General features: G+C 38.9%; 1 protein-coding gene across 1 annotated transcript in view; it reads right to left on the reverse strand.

Annotated features, from left to right (window-relative positions):
• Nucleotides 1–7062: 7062 nt before the first annotated feature.
• LOC149142014 (isopentenyl-diphosphate delta-isomerase) overlaps nt 7063–15360 on the reverse strand; it is a 184089-nt gene continuing 175791 nt past the window's right edge. The window contains exons 5-6 of the mRNA XM_089446421.1: nt 7891–8124; nt 7063–7741 (exon numbers count right to left, since the gene is read on the reverse strand). Coding sequence (XP_089302547.1) covers nt 7677–7741; nt 7891–8124 — 299 coding nt within the window. The 3' untranslated portion in view covers nt 7063–7676. The remainder of the gene's footprint in view (nt 7742–7890; nt 8125–15360) is intronic.

The raw sequence follows: 15360 nt of genomic DNA on the forward strand, positions 1-15360 counted from the left end.
TCTACAAGAAATACTTACTAATGGTGAAAAGGTAGTAAAGGAAACTCATGATGAGAACAAAAGAAATGTTAATCATGATTCCATAGACGCTAATGTTGGATCGAATAATTACCATATTCCAAAAATCGATATGAGGAAGTTTGATGGCAAAGATCCCGCCACATGGATATTACAGATGGAGCAATTCTTCGATCTCAATAATGTGCAAAACACACAAAAGGTACGTATGGCAACTGTATATTTGGAACCAAATCAGTTTGTATGGTATCAATGGCTTTGTTCTCGTAAACAATTTATCACTTGGGCAATTTTTACGGAAGAATTGATAGCACATTATGAGGATACAAAAAGCAACACTTTTTTTAGCCAATTGATAAGTCTCAAACAAAAGGGTTCAATAATGGAGCACATTGAGGAGTTCCAAAAATTGAACATAAGGGTAAAAGATATTCCAGAGGAGCATAGGATTGATGTGTTCATAGGGTCTTTAAAGGATAATATCCAACATGATGTTCGTCTTTGGGAACCTGATTCATTAGAGAAGGCATTCAGATTAGCAAGAAAAATGAAAGCAAAATTATGGCAACTAGGAAGCATACCATTCACAACTATAAAGACGGAAGTGTTGTTGCCCCTAGTCTTCCACAACCTACAAGGTTGACACCACAACAATTGGAAGAAAAAACAGCAAAAGGGCTTTGTTACAATTGTGATAGCAAATACACAAAAGGTCATAAGTATGCTGAGAAAAAATTATTCTACATAGATTGTGAAGAAGAAGAAGAAAAGGACCAAGAAAGGTCAAAAGAAGAGGATATACTCCAGGAACAAAGCCTAGATGAAGAACAAATAAATCCGACCATATCTTGTAATGCATTAGCGGGAATTACCACTCCTCAAACCATCAAGATAGAAGGACAAATCAAGAAGAAAAAGGTAATAGTGTTGATTGATTCAGGAAGCACCCACAATTTTATTCATTGTAGGGTAGCAAAAGAATTGAATTGCTTCCTATATCCAGCACCAGAGTGTCAAGTGATGATTGCAAATGGAAGAACAATAAATTGCTCTGGAAAGTGCCATAATATCAAGCTATCCATGGGAGAATATGTATTGACTAGCTCAATGCTTTCCATTCCAATGGGAGGTGCTGATGTTGTACTAGGAGTCCAATGGCTACAATCCTTGGGTACAATAGCTTTTAATTTTCAAGAACTTTTCATCAAATTTTCTACAGAAGGAAAGGAAGTTGAATTAAGGGGTATTGCAGGGAAACCAGGAAAGATAATCAGCTCTAATGGCATGACAAAGCTTCTAAAAAATGAGCAAAGAGGTGTAATTGCACAATTATGTTCACTAGATGTTTCCACATTGGAATCATCTATTTCTCCAGATCTCCAAAAAGTCTTGGACAATCATTCCAAGGTATTTGAGACTCCCAAAGGTCTCCCACCTATGCGTGATCATGATCATGCTATTCATCTGATTCCAAGAAGTGTTCCTCCAAACATCAGGCCGTACAGATATCCCTATGTCCAAAAAAGTGAAATTGAACGTATGCTTGCAGAAACGCTAGAGGCTGGTATAATTCAACCGAGTCAAAGTTCTTTCTCAGCTCCAGTAGTATTGGTGCACAAGAAGGATGGATCATGGCGCATGTGTCCGGATTATAGGGAGCTCAACAAGCTCACTATTAAAGATAAGTTCCCCATTCCTGTCATTGATGAATTACTAGATGAATTGCATGGATCAATTTACTTCACCAAGTTGGATCTTCGTTCGGGATATCATCAAATCAGAATGAAGATTGAAGACATTCCGAAAACGGCATTTAGAACTCATGAGGGTCATTATGAATTTTTGGTCATGCCTTTTGGCCTTACCAATGCACCTTCAACATTTCAAGGTTTGATGAATTCAATTTTCAAACCATTTCTTAGAAAATTTGTGTTACTATTTTTTGATGATATACTAATCTACAGCAAGTCTTGGAAGGATCATGTTGAACATGTTGACAGGGTGCTACAACTATTGGAGGAGAAACAATTATATGCAAAAAGATCCAAATGTTTCTTTGGAGTCCAAGAGGTGGAATATTTGGGTCATATTGTATCTCATGAAGGAGTTAAGGTAGACCCTAGCAAAATTAAAGCCATTAAGGAATGGAAAATCCCCACATCCATAAAGCATCTGCGAGGATTTCTTGGGTTGACAGGGTATTATCGCAAGTTTGTTAAGAATTATGGGAGAATAGCAGCACCTCTAACAACATTATTGAAGAAAGATTCATTTTCATGGACTCCGGAAGCAACAAAGGCCTTTGAACATCTTAAAGAGGCAATGTGCCAAGCATTGGTCTTAGCTACACCGGACTTCACAAAAACCTTTATTGTGGAATGTGATGCTTCAGGAAATGGAATTGGTGTTGTTCTAATGCAAGATGAAATACCCATTGCTTTTGAAAGTCGTCCAATCAAGGGAAAATTTTTAAGCAAAGCTATTTATGAGAAGGAAATGTTGGCAATACTCCATGCACTTAAGAAATGGCGACCCTACCTAATGGGAAGACACTTCAAGGTAAAAACGGATCATGATAGCCTTAAATACTTTTTAGAACAAAGATTATCCTCTGAAGAGCAATAAAAGTGGGTCACAAAGATGTTGGGTTATGACTTTGAAATCATCTACAAAAAAGGGAAGCAAAATGTGGTGGCAGATGCACTCTCAAGAAAGGATGAGGATGTGGAAGCATTGTTGTGTGCTATTTCTATTATCCAACTAGATTGGATAAACGAAGCAAGGGAGGAATGGAAGAATGACGAAGAAGTGTGGGCACTTATTCGAAAGCTACAACAAGATTCCAGTACTTCTAATACATTTAGCTGGCAAAATGATTCGTTATGGTACAAAGATCGCTTATACCTCTGTAAGAATTCCCAGCTAAAACAAAATATTCTTATGGAATTGCACACTTCTCCCTTAGGAGGGCACTCAGGATTTTTAAAAACTTACCACAGGGTTAAGAAGGAATTTTTTTGGGATGGCCTTAAATCAGATATTCAAAAGTTTGTGGCGGAATGTTTGGTTTGCCAACAAAATAAAGTTGAAACAATTAAGACACCAGGTCTATTACAACATTTATCCATTCCAAGCCAACGTTGGGAGGAGGTTTCAATGGATTTTATCACAGGTTTACCCAAGTCTGAGGGAAAGAGTGTCATCATGGTGGTAGTTGACAGACTCACCAAGTATGCACACTTTTGTGCATTATCACATCCATTTAAAGCCAGTACAATTTCTACTACATTTATGGAAACAATTCAAAAGCTACATGGAAACCCAAAGATTATTGTAAGTGACAGAGATCCCATTTTCACTAGAAATTTTTGGACAGAATTATTTTCTTGTCTTGGTACTCAGTGAGCTCATAGCTCATCTTATCATCCTCAATCTAATGGGCAAACTGAGATAGTAAACAAATGTTTGGAAGGATATCTTCGTTGCTTTGTATCTGATAAACAGACACAATGGGTAAAATGGTTGTCTCTGGCTGAATGGTGGTATAACACTTCCTTCCATACAGCAACAAAAATGACCCCATTTATGGCACTTTATGGATATCAACCACCATCCATCACATCATATTTAAGAGAAAATTCTAAGGTTCAGGCAGTGGAACATCACATTGAACATCAACAACAAGTCCTCCAACTCTTAAAGGATAACCTCGTGTTGGCACAGAATAGAATGAAACAACAGGCAGATCAACATCGCAGTGAAAGAAGTTTTGATGTAGGTGATTGGGTATTCCTACGGCTACAACCATATAAGCAAATGTCCCTCAAGCAAGCTAAGAAGGATAGTAAATTATCACCAAAGTATTATGGTTCGTACAAGGTGTTGCAAAATATTGGTACTATGGCATATAAATTGGAGCTTCCTGCAGCTTCTCAATTGCACCCAGTTTTCCATGTATCATGTTTAAAGAAGGTTATAGGCGACAAATCCCCAGTTCAAACAATATTGCCAGAACTTGACGAGGAAGGAAAAATTATATTGGAACCGGAAGCAGTCACAGAAACAAGAACTCGACAGCTACGAAATCGATCAATTTCAGAGTATCTTATCAAGTGGAAGAACTTATCCGCTGAAGATTCCACATGGGAGGATGAGAATTTTATGCAGAAGTATCCAGAACTACTCAAGCGTTGAGGACAACACTTTTTTGAAGGAGAGGGGCATGTTGGGTCCCCATAATACTAGTGATTACCCCATTACTATTGTAGTTATACCCCTTATTAATATTGTTGTGCCCCTATTGCCCCCATATTTTTATTACTGTGCCCCATAGAATCCCTCTATTGTTATTTTTGTGGCTTTATATTATTATTGTTAGGTCAGCTAGATTATATTGTGACTCCTTAGACTCCTATATATAGAAAGGAGGTTTTGTCATTTGAATCATCCAAAAAAATTTCATTTATGTAATGTAAAGGAGGTTGCCCCCTTGAAGAGGCTGAATTCTAAGGCGTTGATCTATCTTATCTATCTTTTCTTGAGCTGGTTTCATAACAGGATCGCAATGGAGCGTGAACCGATTGCAGACGCAAAGTAATGTTTGAAACGATCGTGATTAAGGAAACACACAGAACTAAGCTCGGAGAGAGAGTCGCGCAGCGGAAAAATGGAAAGATGAAGAACCATGAAGTAACTCGAACCGCAGAGAACCATTGAAGAAATATCATAAAACCCAAGTAAAAAGGAAGAGCAAAGAAGCGAAGCATTAATGCTCAGGGGACGTTGGAGCTAACAGATCAACGGATGGGATTAAGTCGCAGAGAACGGGATGATCAATATCGCATCGCAACATAATTCAGGGGTAAATGAACCAGCCTTATATGATTGCGATTTGCGATAAGCGATAGCATTGTTGACTGTTGGATTAAGTGATTGGATCAACGGTGGAGGATCGTTGTGGAATCCCGCATCACAATAATCCATTGTTGAGTGATTTAAGCTTTGCCACAAGCGATTGCGATATCCGATGTGATCGGAGGTTTGATCGCATCACAAATATTCCATGGTAATGTATCAGGCCTTAACCAATGCGACGTGATGTGGAGCGAGCCGATAAATAATGCGGTATGCAATATCAAACAAGAGAAAGGATTTGCAATGTGTGATAGAAGAGTGGACCTGAGAAAGTAATGAAGGTGGTTTATATTATATTGAAGTCCGGAGGGTTATCGCATATCGGATGCGATAAAAAGTCGTGTGTTAGTGAGATGCGAAAGGAGGATTGCGATAGCGATAAGGCATGCATCAAGAAACGTTCATAGGCGAGAAATAGACGGAAAAAGGTATGGTTATGTGTGTTTTGTGTGATTTCTATTATAAAAGATTCATAATAGAAATGAAGTGCCGATAGATTTATGTGGAAAATGGATAAAGAGTGGGGAAGTTTATATATGTGTGCGGCAATAAGGTTATATATGTGCAGGCATTAAGGTTTAACAAAGGGTTAATTAAAGTTATATGCGAAGGTTATGAGGGTTAAACAAAATCCCAATAGAAAGGAATGAATGAAGGGCTAGAATTTGGTTCATCATAAATTATTCCACAAAGTTTTAATAAAAGGAACCTTAACCATTAGGTAATGAGGATTTGACTCGGTAAAGAGAGTTAAAATTCTTGGGGCAAATAGATATATGCATCATAGTGTGATTCATCAAAATGTTAAAACATAGCTAAAACATTTTATTAGTGTGTTGCTCAAAACCAGCCTAGATCCATCTTAATGATCTACCAAAAGCCTAGATAAATCAAATCTCTTGAGGTGTGAACATTTCCTCAAGTTGTTCACTTAGAAGTTTGCATCTTGAGAGAATTGATGCCTCTCGGCGTTTGGTAGATCTGAAATTAAGATGAGTCTATGTTGGTTTAACAAAAATTATGAATTTATAATGACCAAAAACTCAATTGTGGTCAAACACCACTAAATATCCAACATAAAAAAATAATTTTTGACAAAATTATATATTAAAAAATGAATAAAATATGTGATTAAATAATGTGATCATTCCAAATAACTTATGTGCTAATATACATTGACAAGTTACGATTGATGTTTATAGTTCGGGTAAGTATATGATTAAAATATATAATTAAATAATGTGATCATTACAAATAACTTATGTGCTAATATACATTGATAAGTTACGATTGATGTTTATAGTTCGCGTAAGTATTTCCACGCAAGCCTATGTATATACTTTCCTTAACCTTAACCTTGGCAATTCATTTAGTGATTAAAATAAATTTTTTTGTAGTACAGTGATGTGTGGTTTGACGGTAAGTCACATGGGCGAAGCCCGGGCAGACCGAAGTTCAAATCTCATTGAGTACAATGACCTGTTGTGGTTGCAGCTAGAGGGGCGGATTCCCCTTTCCCGCTAAAATCATAGGAACTTAGTATACCCGACTTGCAGGTGGTTGGTTATGCTCTTGGTGTTATAGTGGTAGCTATGAGGTTTGATCCTAGGTCTCCCATAGATTAGGCCTGGCAGTGACCGATTCACCATGTGGTTAAAAAAAAAAAAAAATCTTTTGTAAGATAAAACTAAGTTAATCTAATGGAATGCAAAGCTTCTTGCATTAGTATTTGATAAGTCATTTGATTTGTCATAATATACAAATCCCCAAACAGACTCATTTCTAGCATCTTAAAAGAAAATACAGAAGTACATCTAGATACAATATTATGCATCAGTTAAACTTAAATAGACAAATAAACAGGGAATAGAGAAATAAACTAGAGCAGCAGCTTGTTTTAACAACATTTCGAGCAGAAAAATAGGCTCACGCAGGAATCATAGCAGCAATGCGTGAATCATAGCAGCAAGAACGGTGGTTTTATGCTTGCCTGGAAATCATAACATCAAAAGACGACATTTTCTACTCATCTGGAAGTCTCAGAAAAAATGCATTTGATTCAGCTCTAAAGAAATTGAAATCACTTCGAAAGGGTTCAGGTATCCAGTCATTCGGACCAAGATCAAGCAATTTTAAATCTCATACAATTATAAATACCAAACAGAAAATTTAAAGGAAAATAGAATTCATAACCTTACAATTGTCATTAAAAGACTTGCTCTTTCGTCCTTCCACTCATGCCCCATACATGTCTAGATTTTTTTGAAAATAATAGCAATGTGGAGGAAATAATGACCATTTCAAAACACATTCTCATCTCTGTATTGATCAATTTTTATTCTATTGGAGGCATTGTCCTCCAAGTTGTGGAAAGTATCGTCAATTTAGACTATAACAACTGCTAAAAATGTCAGAATTGTTAAAATATATAATTGCAGCCAAACCAAGGTGGAGCTGCCACTCTTCAATAGAAGGCAAGGTAAATATTGGTTTGACTGTATCATAATACACCCACAATTTGAAATGATTATAATAACGCACAAAAAGAGAAGGCTGAATAATAAGCAAGCAGGAATTCCATCCATTAAAACAGGTAATGAGCCTCGTAGGCTTGTACCTCGAAGAACTTTCTTTGATTGCTGTCAACTAACAAAATTTAGTGGTTAAATTTCATATCAAACTGGGACAAAGGCAATAAGGTCTAAACCAGCAATGCATGGGGAAGTTGAGACAAAGAGATTGAACTAGTCCCAGCTCCGTATCAAGAATCCAGCAACAAATGGGCCAGCCATATCTCCAACTGCACAACCTGCCATATCCATAATAGTTTTGAATGAGTGTCTTCAACATATGCTTAATTAATAAGCTCACCAATTCGGTCATGAATTCAATTAAGGAACCAAGACAAGTTGACAATTTCCTAAAGGGAAATGTCATAAATCATATGCTTGAACATACCAAGCCATTGTCCAGATGATGGACGCAGAAGCATTGCCCCGAGACCAGCTCCAATAGATGCAAATACCAACGAAAATCCACATCTAACTGTAGTGTTCAGCACTCTTTTTCTGAGCACTTGAACTTGATTAGATCTATCATTCTGATTCTCTTGCTTCCAGATATCAGAAACATAGTGATAAACTTCTATACCCACCTGAACAACCCATGATGCTGCAACCCCTAGGAAATGTCCTGAAAGAAAAATGATAACTTCAAATAGTCAATTTATTGATAGAAAATCATGTGCAACTAAAATAAATACATAACCCTAGAAAAACAATAGTTATTTGAGAAAACATACAAAAATTTTGGATCCCATTTCAGAAAATTTTCCCTCGTTATTGTTCAAATACATTTATTGAAGACTGCCCACCAATTCACACCAAAAAAGAGAAACACTTCTACCTCAAGCACTTGCCTACTTCTGTTCCTCATTCAATCACAAGGTCTAAATTTACTTTCAAAAAAAATTAAACCAGCTAGAAGATTGATTTCCATTAAGGTTTCTTCAAGGCTTCAGCTCAGATCGCACCGAGCCAACATATATCCCATCGCTACGACACTACAGAGCTGGACCCACACTACACAGCATACTGCCCATCAGAATTCCATCACCGGCATCTTCCAGATTGTTGAGAATTCAGTAGGGCAGTGAATATGTTAATTCTCTGTAACTTGATAACTATTTGTGTTACTTTTTTCCTTATTAGCTTTGTTCCTTATTATTATAGTGTGAAATACATCAAACAGCTACCAAAACAATAAGAATAGTGACACAATATATAGGCTGCAAGCCAGGGCCAAAACCAGTTTTCCATGGGGACGCTTCCCCCAGGGTCGGGTGCGCGCACCCCTCACACCCCACGCACCTGGGACAAGGAGACTCTCAGGGGTGCATTTCCCCACGTCCCCCTTTTGGGGAGACGCAAGTCGGGTGCGCGCACCCCTCACACCCCACGCACCTGGGATGGGGAGACTCTCAAGCGTGCATTTCCCCACGTCCCCCTTTTGGAGAGACGCAAGGGGGTGCGTTTCCCCAGTGTGGGAGACTCGACTCCCCGAAAGGGGTACGCCCCAAAAATGGGGTTCTTCTAGGCGTCCCCCCTTCATTTTTGTCTAATGACCCTTTATATATATATAAAATTAATTTAACGGAAAAAATTTAAAAAAATTAAAAAAAATTAAAAAAAAAAAAAACATGAAAAGTTAGGTTTCCTTTTCATTCTGCTCCCACTTCTAGCTCTGTTGCCACAGCTAAACGCATTTTCTCTTACGCCATTTCACTCTGAGTCTGCTCCCACTGCGCCCAAGAGAGCTCACGCCTTATCCTCCCTTTGGTGCTTGACCTGTCCACGCAGCAGTTGTTGCTCCACCAGCCGTCCACAGTTACCTTGCTGCTCCACCAGCCCTCCACAGAACATTGCTGCTCCATGCGTGATGCATCTGTAGACTGCTTGCAGCTCCACTACCCGTCCACGAAGCTCCACGCAGCAGACTGCTCCACGACCCATTGGACCTGTCCACGCAAGCAGACTGCTCCACGACACGCAGCACTGCTGATCGAGACTCCTGTCGGACCTGTCCACGTAGCGCTGCTGCTCGAGACTCCAAGCAGTTGCTGCTCCACGCAGTGCTGGTCCATGTAGCGCTGCTGCTCCACGCAACGCTGAGCCGTCGCTTTGCTGCTCCACGCAGTGCTGCTGCTCCAGTCTCCAGACTCCACGCAGTTGCTCAGGACTCGTCCAGACTCCACACAGTTGCTCCAGACAATGTACAGTAAGTTCCGTTGCAATTTTTTTTTTTTTTTCATGTTTCAGTGTTAAAGTTTTATCATTTACATGGCATTAAAAAACTCAGAACTGTAAAATGTTTGTCAAATTCACGGTTTAAATTTTTTTGAAGCAATATCAGTAGTAATAAAAAATAAAAATTAAGAATTTTAATTTCTGTGAACTTAGCAGTTAGAACTATACAATTTGGAAACCTGTTGGCACTAGGCAGTAATCACTAAAAGTTAGAATAGTTTCTGTTTTATAAATTTAAAATTATAATTTATTAAATTACAGTGTTATAAATTGGTTACTCAGTTTTATAAATTATCAGTAGTTTTAAATTTTAGATTTTATGTATTGGTATTACTATTACTAATTAGTCTATTTAATATGCTTTCATTATTGAACAATAAATATGAATTGGAAAATTTCAAAATTATATATATTATATATATATATATATATACCCCGACGTCCCCCTGTCCCCCTAAATTTCCCTAAAATTTGAGGGTACTCCCACACATCCCCTTTGTGCATCTCCCCGCACCCGCGTCTCCCCGCACCCGCGTCTCCCCGTCCCGGAGACTTGGTGGAACATTGGCCAAAACCCCTCCTTGAGGGGAAAACCCTTAAATCTCTTCTCTTCTTATAGATCCTTCAATTGATGAATAACATGACCTAATGACTTAGACAAATACCCTCCAAGATCAAGATCAACACGGCCTTCTGTTGCAAGAACTTCGACCTCCCACTGCAGATCCGAAATTCTAACTTCCAGCAATTGCTGCAACTGTTGTTGCTCCTCTAGAAGACTTTGATCTTCTTTGTATAGCCTTTTCTTCCCTTTGCTTGCCTTTCATTGTGACTTAGGGCTAGTGAGATACCCTAAGTTGTTGGAAATAATACTGAGAAGAGGGGGTGAATCAGTATTAGCAAATCAATAACTTTTCATTTCCATATTCAAATTTATATACGATACTTCAGTGAAGGGAACTCACGTGTACACGCAACTGTATTTAAAGAAACTAGCGTATATCCAGCAAACTTATGATTTAGTTAATTCATCATATGTTGATCTTTAATCCAGTGTTCCACGGAGACGCGTCCCCTAGGGTCGGGTGCACGCACCCCTCGCACCCCACGCACCCGGGACGAGGAGACGCTTGGGGAAAAGTTTCCCCACGTCCCCCTTTTGGGGAGACGTGGGGAGACGCAGGGGGGGACGTTTCCCTAGTGTGGGGGACGCGACTCCCCAAAAGGGGGACGCCTAGGCATCCCCCCTCAAAATGGGCAATGCGTCCCCTCTTAAATTTGCTTGTAAACAATGATTTATGACAGAAGAAACCTAGTATTTGATCATATTGCCCTACTAATGCTATGCAATTTATGGTAATGTTAAATTCTTAAAGTAAAAGTGACATTCTCCTTTATCTTTCATTTTCATCCTTTTACTTAAATTTTTAACATTACCATGAAATGACTCAGGATGTTTGAGAGTGGTTTCAACCTCATTGGATTTCATATGGAGAAAGTACAATTTTAGATCTCACTCAAAATCTAGCAGACTTTACAGTTTTTCAGGAACTCATGATTGGATGGATTGCAATGTTTCCATTGCATTTTATCATGTACAAGGGTATGGAATTAGTATTTAATCAAGAGTACAAAGCCCTATGTGTACTTTAGAGTGACTTTTAGACTCATCACTCCATTGTTTTTGAGTTTTAGTTATATCAGTTTACTATTCCAGTCTTCAGATATCAGTATCTATTATAATTTATTTTGCTTAGTACTAATTAGATTCTAGAATGATGAATGATGAATTTTAATTTTAAATCAATTTAGATTCTAGAATGATGAATGGTGAATTTATTTTTTAAATCAATGTAGATTCTAGAATGGTGAATAATGAATGATGAATATGGATCTGAGTATTCCATTATTGAATCTCGTGGTCTATGGATGAATCATGTATGTATTAGTAAGGATGATGAGTATGGATCAATGTATTTCATTACTTAATTCAATTATGTATGTATCATTGTATTTATGCTTTCATTATTGAATATGAATTTGATATATATATACCCTGATGTCTCCTTGTCCCCCCTAAATTTCCCTAAAATTTGAGGGTACTCGCCTTGTGCGTCTCCCCGCACCCGCGTCTCCCCATCCTGGAGCCTTGGTGGAACATTGCTTTAATCAGTACATCAGTTCTTCATTAACCATATAAACAGCAACCAGGTGCAGTAAAAACAGAATAGACAATCACACATAAGAAACACACATGAACACCAATGTTTAAAGTGGAAACCCAATGTGGGACAAAAACCACCTGCTGCTATGTTCTTTTAATATAATAAAAACCTGTTTACAATCTTGTACTGGTGCAGACTCATACCAGTACACAGGAACCCACCTGCAGACGGCTACAACCTTCTCTCATTCTCTAGTTGCTACTGGAAGGGAGCTACAACCCCCTAGCTCTTGTACTAGCCGATATGTTTACTAGTACGTAAGCTCCGGCCTACTGAAGGCTCCAACCTTCTCTCGTTCTCCAGCTGCTACTAGAAGGGAGCTCCAACCCCCTAGCTCTTGTACTGGCTGATATGTTTACCAATACGTAGGTGCCGGCCTACAGAAGGCTATGACCTTCTCTCTTCCTCCAGGGACCACGTTTCATAAATTTTCAGACTGGATACTCCTGGATCACAACACCATAATCTGAAGGCCACGTTTCATCCAATTTTCATACTGGACCCATCAACAACATTGAAGCACAAAATCAATCACCACTGCAATACAACCATCAACTACATCTGCATCATCAATCTCTGAATCACCCACAACTGAATGAACCAATCTAAACATTCAGAATACTGTCATCATAACACAGTCACCAGAACACAAAGAAAAACCCAAAACTCTGCAACAACCACTAGAACCAACAGAAACCTCAAATATCAAATCTCATAATGTATACGCTACTCTGATGAACCAAACCAGCGTGTATACGTGCTTTTACCAAAGCCAACTAGCGTATACATCTGCAAATATAATTTTGCAACTATTCCAAACTTCAGTTATACCCAGATCATAACATTTACAGAACAACACATGCGTTAGTATTCAGATCTAGACTATACATGATCAAACCTCATAATGATAATTCATTTCAAGCCTTAAGATCCCAATCCATCAATAGATCTCATCCCTCCATCAACCGCTAAGGTTCATCCACAATTCAGATCAGGCAAAACACCATAAGCCGATAACCTACATACTAGATCTCACACTTCATCAGATATTCGATGCTTACCCTCCTAGCCTAATGATCTTCTCCTCCTTTATAATTTGTAGGCCTTTCTCAATACCATGGACCAAAACCACTTAGGACCAATACCTTGGACCAAATACCTAGGGTCCATACCTCAAACTAAATACCTTGGACCAATACCATGGACCAAAAACTTAGTTTTCGCGTGTGTACGTTATACGCTCCTTTTGTTCTATTAACCCACGTGTATACGCTCCTTTGTCAAGGTGAACCTGTGTATACCTCTCTCTCTTCATTCTTTGTAATCTGATCTGTAATTCTTTGTTATTGTCATGTTGCACTGTGATTTGTCATCTGAGTGAGTTGCCATCAAGGACAACACCTGAATCATAATGCCAACATAAGTGACCTTCGCTTGACTTCCTTTCTCTCTTTCCTTCAAGATCAAACCAAAGATAGCCTCAGCGCAAAAACACTAGCTTCGACTTGTACGTGAGAGAGAGAGAAAGAGACTTTACCCAAACACTTTGACTTCCTTTTCCTCTTCTTCATCCTTCTTCTTTGACTTCATTTTCTTTCCTCTTCTTCGCGTAGAATGAGATGAGTGTGTCTAATGGTGGACGAGTTCCTCTCTATATATAGGCTTCTTCAAGGGTAGACGTGGCTCTTCATGTAGGCCGACTTTGACAGCTTCTAGGCTGACTTGATCTTGGAGGTATTTCGACACTTTAAAGACAACAATTTTTTCTTTACAAGATACAATGTGCCCATATGGTCTTCAATATATGACAATGACTCTTAAACCTAGGACAAACCCTAGAAGCACACTCAAGAGATGCTTGACTTACAAAATAAAAGAAATTGAGCATGAAACCTATGCTTCATTAATAATAATTCCTTTTCATTTTATAATTTACAAGAATACATTTCATACCTATGAAGACCGAACCTAATTACACATTTTTCAACAATCCCTCTTAACTAGGGAGCTATTCATAAGAGGTACATGGTCATTCTCAATCTGAAGAGATCTCATAAAAAGAGTCGGATCAGTAACCCATTTGTATAACATCATATCAACCAACATTGTCACATAGCAAGACCTTGACTAACAACGCTATCTCTCCACGAGATCCGAGCACAATGCTAGCAAAACCAATGATGTATAGACACCATAATCATTGTCTCTCAAGGTACATACTCCACCCGAGTGTTCACCGAGTATGACCTTCCATGGGACTATTCTTATCTTGGGTAGCCAGCCCTCAAAGAATATCGATCGTCCACGACTCCTCTTATTTTGGATGCCATATCTCATCCTCAAAGAGTATCTAATGCCAAATGATTACCCAATCCACTATTTTATCTTCCTAATTGAAGACAAGAATAATGTGTCTATCTCTCCCTCTCAATTAGGGACGATACATCAACCAACCCAAGCTTGTCTCTTAAGTATACAAGCCTCTTGTTGGGAAGTGACTTTGTCAATATGTCAGCTCCCTGCTCATCATTGGCAATATACCGTAGTTGCGGCACACCATTTTGCACTAGCTCTCGTATGTAGTGATACTTGTTGTTTATATGCTTTGTCTTTCCATGAAATGCTAGATCCTCAAACAAACGTATACAACTGGTGCTATCACAAAGTATCATTATGGCGTTTGTTACCACTCAAACCAGCAGGGGACCTAAAACAGGTTCCTAAGAGGGCAACTGCTAGGCTAAGCGCAACGGTGGAGGCTTAGCCCACTGTCACTACAGCGAAGTCTCCCTACTCTTTACGGACTTTCACCGATGGGAGGAGTCTCGGTAGTGTAGGGATCACTTGTAAAGTATATGTCAATCGATAGGTGGAAAGTGGCCCTGGAAACCCTTTCCCAAGGATGGAGTTGAAGAATGGAACTTGCTTACTCTTTACGCAAAGGACTTCGTCTTCCAGGGGTAAGGAGTGAGGATTGGAGGGTTGAGGGATAAGGAATAGGTTAATAGATGAGGCTCTCAATTCCTATAATCCTTGGAAAACTTGGATTCTCAAATGGTCCTTGGCAAATAATCTTTATTGAGAAGTGGGAGCACACAGGGCCAAGTGGACCCAGTCCAAGTTCGAGGATGGAATGTAGCAATCAATGATGTTCCTATTCTGGACAAGGTGAAAGGAAAGGACCAAACGAGAATATTTACTTTCAAAAGGTTGAATTGATCCTTTTGAGGTCTAGCCTTGGGAATGCCTTGGAAAAATTCGATCCTAGAGCTAGGGCTTGAGATTCCCGGAGATTCCACTGTTAGATTTGCCTCAAATTTAGAGGAGAGAGAGGGGACCCACCAGAGCAGTAGCCTATAAGAGATCGAAATATTTTCTTGGGTCAATTCCCGGGAAAT

This window comes from Pinus tabuliformis, chromosome X (genome assembly GCF_031772625.1).
Source record: "Pinus tabuliformis cultivar Carrire ecotype Pingquan chromosome X, CPIR1, whole genome shotgun sequence".
In the NCBI taxonomy this organism is placed as follows: Eukaryota; Viridiplantae; Streptophyta; class Pinopsida; order Pinales; family Pinaceae; genus Pinus; species Pinus tabuliformis.